The 11,796-nt window shown below is 38.1% G+C and overlaps 1 protein-coding gene across 1 annotated transcript; it reads right to left on the minus strand.

Moving 5' to 3' along the window:
• Positions 1-207: 207 nt before the first annotated feature.
• Positions 208-7,726, minus strand: FGB (fibrinogen beta chain). The gene is made up of 8 exons (XM_074822977.1): positions 7,574-7,726; positions 5,802-6,005; positions 4,356-4,539; positions 3,558-3,785; positions 2,827-2,940; positions 2,148-2,270; positions 1,685-1,970; positions 208-802 (listed from the first exon to the last, which is right to left on the minus strand). Exons 1-8 carry the CDS (start codon positions 7,646-7,648, stop codon positions 574-576), a joined length of 1,443 nt encoding a protein of 480 aa, XP_074679078.1. The 5' UTR covers positions 7,649-7,726; the 3' UTR covers positions 208-573.
• Positions 7,727-11,796: the final 4,070 nt, after the last annotated feature.

An 11,796-nucleotide genomic window follows, 5' to 3' on the forward strand; every position in this document is an offset into this window, starting at 1 on the left:
TCCAGCATACAGTATCTGAACTAAGTGACTGGTGATCTACCAATTTGTTAGATACCTCTCTTCTTATGTTTTTCCTTCTCAACTTGTTACACAGGTAGTTACTGTTACCTTTATAATATAAAAAAAATATACTGTCCCTTATTTAGTGGAATGTGTTTGCTGCTCCCTGGATAATGCATAAATAGCTAGAAATCATGTGAAGAAAACTTTAGTTTTAAGGCTTTATTTAATTTATTTAAGGCTCTTATTTAATAACCTCTTCAAATGTGGTATAGAAGTCCTTTGTAAAAGAGTGAAACAAGTTGGGTTTGGGGGTTTTCTATCAGCATTATTCTATAGTAGTTACTTCTGTCTTGTGAACAAGTGAAAATGGAACAAAATACACTTGTGAGTTATTTTCATCAGTCACATTTTGATTTACAGTTGACATAGCTTTCCACTTTAGGTCACAATATGCTCATACACACATATTTGGTTCTCATATGTGAAGGCAAGCCTGAATACCGTGGCTAAAAAGGTAACCATGTACAAATATTAAAAGACAATCCCTGATTCTGTACATTTTGATAATGGTTAATGTGGGAAGTATGGCCTGATTTTCATGCTCATCTTCTTCATTGAATACCATGACCCTTTCCAGTTCATCCACACAACACCATCATCTGTACCATGTTTTGCCATATCCCAGCTGTAGGTCCCTCCCCAATAGTATCTGCCGTTGGGGTTGGCTGAGTGGCAGCGGTTGTACCACCATCCACCACCATCTTCTTTGGAGCACTGTTTTCTTGGATCTGTAGTTAACCTGATGAGGGAAAGAAAGTGTTGAGAGTGACAGATGAACTGTAAGCAAACAGATCAACAGAGTACATACACCTGCCCCTGTACTGAAATTTTCAAACCATACTAAACATCTAAAATCCTCTCCAAACTTTCTATAAAAGATTGACCATCTCAAATGTGTGCTACACAGTGCACTTGGAAATGAAGCAGCTAAGAAAAACAAATAAAATTTTAGCTGCATCTCTTTGGGAATGTAGTTTTAATTTACTGATTGATAACTACAATTACTTGCAGTTCATAATAATAATAATCGCAATATCAATACAATTTGAACATATAAAACAATAAGAAATGTATGTCTTCCCCAATCTAAAAAATTCCTTTATTCATGAATATGTAATCAGGTATTAAGATAAAGACACAGCACATAGTTTAAAGTTACAGTGCTAAATTATCTACTTTACAGCTGAGCTCCTGTCTTCTGAGTAGGCAGAACTTTGTTTTTTAAATAGGACATGCTACCTGTCTCTTTCCTCAGGACCCATATGTGTTACTCAAGTGAGTACCAATATTCCTACTTAAGCAAGACAGTGTCCTCGGCACTGCCACCCTCAGTCTCTGACAATGAATATACTGCATCCATATTTGCTGATTTGTCCGTGGTAACGTCATTCATGGATTCAATAAAATTCAGCGTGCTTGCTTCTTACTTCACTGTGGAGCAGCAAATTATACTTACATAATTATAGTTTTACCTGCTCTTGGCTGGTAACTTGCAGGGATAAAACATATTTCAAGATACTATGAAATGCTGTGAAAACTAATAGCAAATTAGAGAAATAGTCTATATTCAGTTCTATTTTAAGCTATATTTTTATTTTAAATGTCTAATGCAAGTACATACCATCCATCATTGTCTCTGTCATAAGTACTGAAGAACATGCCGTTGTGAATGGTCATTGTCCTGTTTTCTCCATGCAACTGTGAAGCTCCTTCCATTAATGCGTTGCCTGCATTCCCTTTGTAGTTGCTAACTGAAAGTTGATATTTGTTTCCTTCATTCTTTATGGTGAAACCTCCGTAATGAGCTGATACTTTATCACCATTCCAGTCCTCCATTTCAATTAAAACTTCAGTGGGCCCTATTTTGGTAAGCTGGCTGATCTTCTCATTTCCAAGCCAATATTCACCTGAGAAGCAAAAAGTGAGAAAGAGACTTCACAATATACTTCAAGGCAACTTTATGATTTGCTTATAGGTCTGCCAAAGCGGATTACTTAGTTTTAAAAAAATCAAAGAGCTTCAAGAAATATGAGAAAACAATTTCATTAAGAAGACCTATTTGTGCTTCATGCTTGGTGTTTTACCTGGTGTATCACAGTAGTTCTTCCCTCCACTCTTCGCAACATTACCAAATCCTTTTTTATATTGATCCCACACTCTCCCAAAATTAACACTGCCATCCTGGCGGTTCTGAATCAAAGTCCAGCCTGCAGGAGATTAAATTTCAATTAAGAAAGGAGCATAAAACATTAAGATACAGCCCTTTTATCTTCATCTCAAGACAAGCAGAGCATATGGTTTCCTTGCAGTAGGTCTGAGTTTTCACTGCTTGCCAACTTTTTCACAGCCTTGCCATTTTTACTCACACTGAAGTAGTGTCTTGCTTCATAAGGAAAGGTGGAAAAAGCAGAACTTGAAGGACTGTCCCAGTCTTTCGTCTAGCTCATAGTAGCAGAGTAAGAAATGAGCCAGGCCATCCTTGTCTGCCCACCCATACATTCTCCATTCTAGTCATAGTAAGATACATTTTTATTTACTAACCCTATCCCACCAATTTATTTCCAGTTTCATTATAGAATTATCCTACTGAGCATCTGAAGATGACCAACAAGACTTTTCTGAACAAGTCAATCAGACTTAATTCTCAAGTAACTACAAAAGTTATAACTCCATATTAGTTTGTGTAAAATGCAAATTACTAATATGATTTTTTGTAGCATCCATATTAATGAATATTTAACAACATAGTTATTTCACATTAACCTCCATTATCTGTTTCCATGTCACAGTACACTCTGTATGGTCTGGTGAAAGGATCTGGTTGGATGAGGTACATTTCGGATGTCTCGCCTCCCTTTCTGATAATATCCTCACATTCTGCAAGAACAAAATGGACACTCTGTTAGTGGAAGAGCTCTGAATTTCTGCAACAATCTTGTTATCCTTCAGCTTGCTGATTATAAGGGAACAATTTTAAACATATATATAAAAAATTCTACTTTCATTTTGATTTCTGTGGTACATCATGTGAAATAATCAGGGAAGAAAGAAAGGTGCACCTGCATTGTTCTACTTTTCCAAATAGGAATTTCTAAAGTTCAACCTGGGTGATGGAAGACTGTATACTTTCCAATGAATTTTTGAACTAGATAAGCTTGTGAAAGAAGAAAATTTCCTGACCAAAAAAATCAAGGCTACAATTATGATAGTCACAAATGTATCACCTCCACCTTACAAAGATGCTGAAGCATGTATTTCTTTAAAATGCTACTGGTCACTAATGAAGACTGATATTGGGTAAGAGAATCTTTGGTCTGACCACTATAGGTATTCATAAAATATTTTTTTCATTTAGGATCACTTCCCATCTTCTCTGCTATCCTAATCAATGACACAGGCATTAAAGGCACATTCAAACCAACTGAATGATGCATCTATCAATTTGCACAGTGATAAAAACGGGAGAAGAGATGTCATTATAGTTGAATGAGTACCTCTGCCTGAAACCACCGGAATATTACAAGAAACAGCACATGGGGAACGACAGTAGTCCATCTGGGTTGCAATGGCATTTTCCAGTTTTTGTATCTTTTTGTGTAAAGAATCCACAACTGCACGAAGGACCCTGAGGCTAGATGGGATGTTATTGTCCAGATTATCCTTTATATAGTTATAATGCAATTCTACTTCTGTGTTGTACTGAGAAAGTATATCATCGTTGTCTGGAAAAACAAAGAGATGAAAAGCAGATTAGTTTTCAACATGTTTTCCAGTTATGAAATAATGAAAGTGCAATCTGTAAGCACAATTTGAAAATCCACTTCTTTCCTAAGTGGGGAGCAAGGATAGGCATTTCTATTGCTTACTTTTCCACAATGTGCAAAAACTATGCAGAGATTCTCAGGGATGTGGTACATGTGTATTGTTATTTCTTTGCTAGCTAGTAGATTTATCAATGGTGCTATATTCTGCCAAAGAACTATAGCTTCTTTCCAGGAAGCCATGGTGCCAAGCCAGATGTTGGGCATAAAGGGACGGGATGGACATAGGAAAGCAGGTAAGGGGGGAGAACACATGACCCTTATGTTTAGGGGCCTCATATAAGTCCATTCCGTTGCCTCTCTCAAAGGATTTTTTTTTAAGATTTAAAAGGACATGGTCATGGAACCCTGCTTTGCTAGATATTCCCCTGTATTTTTAATTTCTTTAAGAAGTCCCATTAACAAGTAACAGTAGCCATGCCAATAGAACTGAAATACCATTTACACTAGTAATTCATAGAAATAGCATACCTTTTCTTTGTTTTTGTGTCTTTACCAATTTATCATCTAGAACAGTCACGTATTCATAGAAAGTTGTAGAGGATTCAGACAGTTTGCTCACTTTGTCCTTTAGATCACGAACAACTGATTTCACATTTTTTTCCTGTTTTACCAGTGCAGTTTGCAACTCACATCCAGTTGGACACAGCACTCCCTTAAAAAAACCAAAAAGGGCTGTGAATAAAAGTCAGTATAAAAAGTTTCTAATCCCATCAGTGAATGACCATACCTTTGAACACACTGAATAGTTAGTAATGTGAGACCAGATATTTAAGTATCTAGTAGGGACTCAAGACATTCAACTTCAACAAAGAAGCTGCAGTCTGAAGGTCAAGAATGAGCCTTGAGTTCCCCAGGGGGACTCTTTTGTTGAAGCTCTTGAGAAAAGCCCTCTTTTTTCACACTTTTTTGGTCCACTATCTGCTTTTCACTTTTTTGCACTGTTCATTGTTCACGGTGTTAACTATGATTAAAGCCTGTCAGGAAGTACCTGGTGCATATGCATGTTTATATCTACCCCTTTCCTCTTTCACTAGCCTCGGAGAATCAACCATGTTCTCTACACCTTGTTATCTGTATCTCTCATGAAATGGCCATACGATTCATTAAAACATTATCATCTAAAGAAGCTGAGCACCATTGCTCCTGCAACAAGTGCTGCACCGTCAAGGCCAGCAGTGTTTTAAAAAGAGGTGGGAAATTCTGAAGTCCCATGAGAACGAAAATACCCAGACAGCAGTGGGATTCTATCACAAACATGTATTCATTAAGCTTTAACAGATTTCCTTTGTTGGAAACCTTCACCCTCAAATGTACTCTCAGACACTAAGACGCCTCCCAGCACCATTACAGCTTGCATTTTCCGTCAGAGAGCACAGCAGGGACATTGTGATAGACTCCTGCAAGGCAGCGAGGAGTATGCCAGATCTCAGCATGCTTGCATGCTCATCGGTAAGAGCTGGGGCAGTGACTAAGGGTAGACTACAATTACAGTTTGAAACAAATTTTAAGAAAGACATGGGAGGTTTTTTTTTTTTTGGTTCCTAGGGTTCCTTGAGATTATCTGAAATTCAAGTCAGCGCTTCAGCAGAGCTTTTTCCTGTCTTTCTTAATAGTTACCTATGCAAAGCCACATGGAAAGTGCAGGCTAACCCACAGATACTTTCTTCCCTCATTTACAGTTCAAATCTCATCTCCCCATCTCTGCCATAGGCTGTCTCACTCTGTGACTAATCCTATGGACTCTGTGGCATTACTCTTCTGAATGCAGTCCTACCAAACTCAAGCAAAATGAAGCAAAATTGGGCTGCTTTAAATGAATGACTGGCCCTTATTTGGTGAAGAAAACTCCATGTTGGTGCACTATAAAAAAAGAGGACAGTCTGTTATCAGCTGCTTCAACAGGCAGACACCTACCAGCTCCTCTAGAGGATGCTTGCAGCCACCAGCATCGGGGTAGACAATGCGTTCCTTCTTGTCACCTGGCTTCACTGGCTTTGGGGGCCGGGGCTGGTATCCGACTCCGCTGATGGGAGGTGCCACGGGTCGGAGTGTGGGGGCTGCTTCCCGCCTTTTGTCCAAAGGTCGGTGGCCCCGAACCCCGGGCTGAGGGCTGTCATCCTGCAAAGCCAAGGAGAGGAAACTTTCAGAATCTGGGATTGCTATTTTTAAATGCGATGCACAGGGTGGAGGCATCCGTTCAGCACACTTTAGTGTTTTAAACAGCAAGGAAAAACATGGAATGGAATGGAAAAAACAGTAATGGAAATATTATACTGATATTATGTAAAAGTCATTGCTATGTCCTCCCTTGTAAGACTAGTTACACTCCCTCCACCTAGATATAGACAAACTAAAAAGCCTTCAAACCAAAGCAAAACAATATTTCAATAGCTTATTCTGACCAAGGAATAAAGTTTATGTAGTTCAGAGCCACCAAGCACCATGAAACTTGAATTAGTAGTATACAAACAAAAAAGTAATTAGACATTCCTGGGGCTAAGAAGAATATTCAGCATCATGTTATCAGTGTCCCTATTTTTCACTCGGCTACAGGAAAATTTGTAAGATCTCAGAAAATCAGGCCACAGTCAAATACATCATCAGGTCTCAGGCCACATGCCAACTATTAACCGATGGAATTAGGAAAAGCATTCAATAACATCTCCCAGGGCAGGTTATTTTAGAGTTCCCTCTGATATATATGTTCTCTGCCAGAAATGGGAAAGTCTAAGAGGCTGAGCAAGCAAGCCTGGTCCCTGAGCACTTGTTGAAACTAAACCATTTGAATTAATAGTTTTTTGAACTACTGAATCAAAATCTTTTACCATCTCCCATCCCACTCAGACTTAGCTACAAATACAAATATTTGTAAGGATCCAGGATCAGAGGCTTCAATTAGTTTCAAAAGTAGGCAGCATACAAACCACAAAATTGACAAAAATTATTGAGCATAGTAGTGTTATCAGTAGTCAATGTACAGACACAAATGCTTGGATTGTATAACAGAAAATAATCCAATTTCTGATTACCCTGACATATTTAATTTTTGAAGAGATTTTCAAAATATAAAAAATGTACTGAGATTCTAAACTGTATTTCCCATTAAATTATTTTACTTAAACAAAACTAAATATAGGTCAAACTGCTATTTGAGATTGATCCTCATTGCTTGCTTTTTGTTTAACAATTTTTAGACCTCAATTTCCAATATAAAGCTATATGAACTGGCAGTTAATTTTTTTTTCAATGTCTACTGAATCCATTGAAAAGTTTTGACTGTCTTTGGGATAGGACATGATTAATTACACATTTGTACTCCTTTTCACCTGATATTAATTGTCTGTAACATCATATGTCAACTTTGCTAAATTAATATCCTTAAAGAAATTCAGCTAAATAACTAATCTTACCATCAGACATTCTTCATTCCCTACAGAAAAAGAAATAGGAAGAAAATAGATACAAACTCAGAAAATAACTGTTGTGCAGTTACATATACACAAAGAAATAATATAAAGGTTATTTCACTGAACACTTCAGGCTGAAAAAGAACATGCACTGGATCATTTTTCCCACAGCTTCTGACTTAGCTAACTCACATAAGCTGAGTAAATCACACATACAATTAAATTAAATTAAATTAAATTAATATTTTTTACTATTATTATTATGATCAGCATTACAACCTCATTGTCATAGTCAGCAGACCCCTGGGATTTAACATAGGAAACACAGAGCAGGAACAGCAGGAGCAGTTTCATGGTGCTGGCTTGCTTGAGCAGCTCAGTGACTTTCTCCCACCAGCAGCTCTGACAAGGAGAGGACCCCTCTGTTCCTATATATATAGACAGCAACCCTCATTTCCCAGCTTGACAGTGAGAGGACCAACCCTTCAGAGTAATGACTGTATCTTTGTTAATGTTCAACCTTTCTCTTCACTGTGTGCCTGAATACATTTGTTATTGAGCAATTTCTCTGGACAACTCTTATCTACATGTCCCAGAGACCTCTGTACATGCTGGCATCAAATAGATGTTTAAATCCTTAAAAGTTCCTCCTGCTCAGATTACACAAGGTTACCATTTTCTCAAAAATCATAAGTCTTTTAAAGCAGCTGAAAAGATGAACATCCAAATAAAAGAAACATCATCAGATGCCACACCTTTTTTTTCTCTCTGCTGAAAATTTGAATGTTTCAGAAATATCATACTAAATTTGAATTAAACTCACATCATACAGATTGCTACATTCTTCTAAATAGTTCTGATGGTGCCTGGATAGGTATGCAAGTCTTTGGGTCTTTTTAAGTACAAGAGCAAAAAGGAGCATATTATGTTCACTACATTAATAGTTTTGAATGAAAACATTGTTTTGATAGCATAAAGCAATGCTATTCCATTACTTTAGTAATATGACATTGTAAATGAACTAAAATAATTAAATTTTACATATTAATTTGCTGGTTTCCTTTTTAAATACAAAAAGTATATCTGTCAAACATTATTTAAATATGTTCAATAATCTCTTCAAAGAATACAGCATGAAGTCATTTGTAATCATAGTGGACTACTCAAACATGCTCTCTGATGCTTTACAAGTGTATGGCATATCACTGCTCTCATATTAGCAGAGTTTTAACATTTCAGTGTTTTCGTATCCTGTGATTTTCTCATGCATTATAAACGATCATAATATAATGAATTAAATAAAATGTGCCAAGTGAGGGCCAGCAGACTTTTCTGAAGTCATTCATATCGATGTCTGAAAAGATGCAAAGCATGGGCTGAGGTTCTGTTTCAAAGACCAACTTGATGGGGTGGGAGATTTTATGGTAAGCAAAGATAAGAACAGCTAAAATTGCTTGGTTTAGGCCTTTTTCCTGTATTTGTGCTGTTGTCAGAATTCTCGTAAACTATGGAGATTCCCAAAATATGAAAACTGTTTAACCTGACTGGTTTAATTATTAGACAACTTGGACCAAAATCAGCTGTGGCTCACAGAGCTCTAACTACATTGAATTTGATCCCCTGCATGAGGACATCACCAACACTATTAGATTTGGAAGAACACAAACTTTTCCCTACAGGCATTAAAGAAATCTGCCTAAGGCCAAAACTGACATCATTAACATGTTATTTCCACTTAAAGATGCTAGCCAAGATATTATCACTGATTCTGGGTATCTCACAACCTTAAATGCAGTTTTCCCCCTATATACCCCTGAGGGAAGTTCAGTCACCCTCATCTTATGTACAAGGAAGGGTCATAATGACGCTGAACCTTTGCCCAGGGCTTATGGGTACCTTGTGGTACAGCAGAATCTAAACAAGGTCTCACTAGTCCTGAGCTAGAAACTTACTCATAAATTGTCCTGGCTCAGTCCAAACAAATCTTAATTAAATATACAATATTCATCCTGAATCCATTGTGAAACCATGTTCTGCAGTAACTTATGTCCTTCTCCTTCTTCAGCCATTAAGTACTCTTCACCTCCCTATGGAGAAGTGTGGCTGCGTCCGTGCAGAGGGTGTCAGGCACTGGATGATGAGGTTGGTGCGGGAGCCCCCAAGCCTGCTGCAGAGTGCCAGCACAGGAAACCCCCAGGCTTCATCTACCTTCAGATGGGATTTCCCCTTTGAAACTTGGCCTTTGACCCTTCCAGCTCCAGTACTTTTCATTGGCTTCCCCAAGAGAGTTGGGTGGTTGTGTCGCCCTGAGGATTCACCATGAACAACACATGGGTGTCATACCACAGGGCATTTGAGGCTTTGTGTCAAACGAACAGATGCCCCAGGATGGGGATCATGCAACCGCTCATCTGGTGAGCGGAGGCCTTGCCTATGCTGCAAAGGTTTTGCCTGGAGAGTTTTACCTACCAGCAAAAAACAGTCCAAATCTGGAGCCGCATACAGAGCTATCTGTACAGGCAAACATATGTGTATATAGAAAGACATTTTGGCAGGAGAAATTAATCTATGTTAGCATGCTGGTTATGAGCTGTGATTTTTCTCTCATGCTTGCAACCATCACAGTTAGGCTGACACTTTCTAAGGATTGAATGAAGCCTTATGAACAACTAAAACCAAGAATTACTTGAATTACTTCTGAAAATGGTATCAAAAAGCTTTTCTCTTCAAAACAGGACACATAATCTTTTTTCCTTCATATTCCCTCCTCCAACTCATATGCTTAATGATAAGTTGTTCCTGGAGTTAACATGGTAGTGATACCACAGCACACCTGCTATTAGGAACTGGAATAATACAACATGGATGGAATAGTGTTCCAGGACATCCTTTTGTACAGTATTTTTGGACTGAAAGGCACTTACTGGCAGAGGCGTGTGTGTGTTTTTAAGAATGACTATTTGCTTGCTGCCCCTTGTGTTTGTTGTGCCGACGTGCCTGTCAGTGGTGCAACCCTCTTTACACAAATCCTGATTGGACAAGTCATGGTCGCTGGATCACAGCTCTTCTGAGCTGAATGTGACCCCCAAGGTGATCTTGGGGTGGGGGAACAGAACCTTCTTGGGCCATGATGAGCTACAGTGTTTACTAAATTAAATTTAGAAATAGCATTTGATTTAGAAATGTCCCTTTAAACAACTAGTGGTGTAATAGTGTCATACTATGAAATTAATATTGTAAACTTGAATGTTATCTCTGGTGAGATGAACATCCTCATTTCCTCATTTACCCATAACAAACATTACTTCAAAGGTTTCTTGTAAATGAGAATTAATGTTATCTTCATGTTCTGAGAGAAAGCAAGTTCTTTAACATTAATGAGTGGGGCTGTTCACTTGGCCTTAAAATTGCACTAAAAGCACATGCAACTTATTAGTCACCTTCTTATAAGTAGTGATTTATAAAAAATTACATAGTTTGCTATTTCCAGAATTGCAGCTGTAGCTGGCATGCAAGAATACATCAAGTAGTTGCATATAACAAAACAAACAAAAAAGTGAATATCCTAACTAATATTGCTGTCATCATTTATTGAAGATTTGGGACTAAATTTCACCTTAGATTAAATCTTCTAGAAAAAATGAAATTATTAGATTAATTTGTTCTCTGATTTTCTAAAGTATTACAAGGACACCAGGAAATAAACTGAGATTACAAATTTCTCTGGGGAATGCTTAGTTGTAAAAAAATTAGAACAACTACAGGGCCAATAGTAACAAACAGCACATATGAGTGAAGTTTTCTTACAAAATACAAATGGAGAATTTTCTTCCCTGGACTGTAACAAGCATCTGTATTTCAAATTTGCTTTCCTTTAAAAAGGTCATAAAAATAAGCCTGATTTCTTTCAACAGACGATAGAAAGGAAACAACTATATCATGATACTTTATATGTTGCCAGAGATTAGCCCTTAAACCTTTTCCACACATCAAATCCACCAATCAGTCAACCAGCCAGTCACCAGGCACATATTACTCTGTGTGTAAACTTAAAAAACCAAAAACCATTCAAAATCCCTTGTCCCCAATATCTCCTTTTAAACCTTGTGTATCTTCAATCTAACCTCATCAGTTTGGGAGGATGCAACAGAGTTGCCCCATTTTGACACACTGCCCCGTGGAGTTTGCACTCTGGGTTGCAGTTTAAGCAAGGACAGATGATGTTCCTGCTCCTTGAGGTGCCGTGCTGACCTTTACCGAAGGCTCTGAAAGCCAGTGGGGATCCCCAGCATCCCTGGAGGGACTACTGAAATAGGTCCTCATGTTAAGCATGAAACCTGGCTAGCTTGGCCTGAAAGTGAGATGGCAATGTTCCTCTGGCATTAGTGGCACAGAGTAATGGACATGTCTCCCCCACCTCAATCCCAGACCAGGAACTGGGGGGCAAAGCCACTTGGAGCACATCAGCTCCGGAAAAGAAAAGAGATGGTCATTATGTCAAG

The sequence above is a fragment of the Strix aluco genome, chromosome 4 (genome assembly GCF_031877795.1).
Source record: "Strix aluco isolate bStrAlu1 chromosome 4, bStrAlu1.hap1, whole genome shotgun sequence".
Classification (NCBI taxonomy): Eukaryota; Metazoa; Chordata; class Aves; order Strigiformes; family Strigidae; genus Strix; species Strix aluco.

Excerpts from the sequence above, each read along its gene's own strand:
- FGB (XM_074822977.1), bottom strand. The coding sequence starts at position 7,648 with ATGAAACTGCTCCTGCTGTTCCTGCTCTGTGTTTCCTATGTTAAATCC. Across the intron at positions 3,786-4,355 it reads GACACAAAAACAAAGAAAAG|ACAACGATGATATACTTTCT; the intron begins GTATGCTATTTC and ends TTGTTTTTCCAG. Across the intron at positions 1,971-2,147 it reads GAACTACTGTGATACACCAG|GTGAATATTGGCTTGGAAAT; the intron begins GTAAAACACCAA and ends TTTGCTTCTCAG.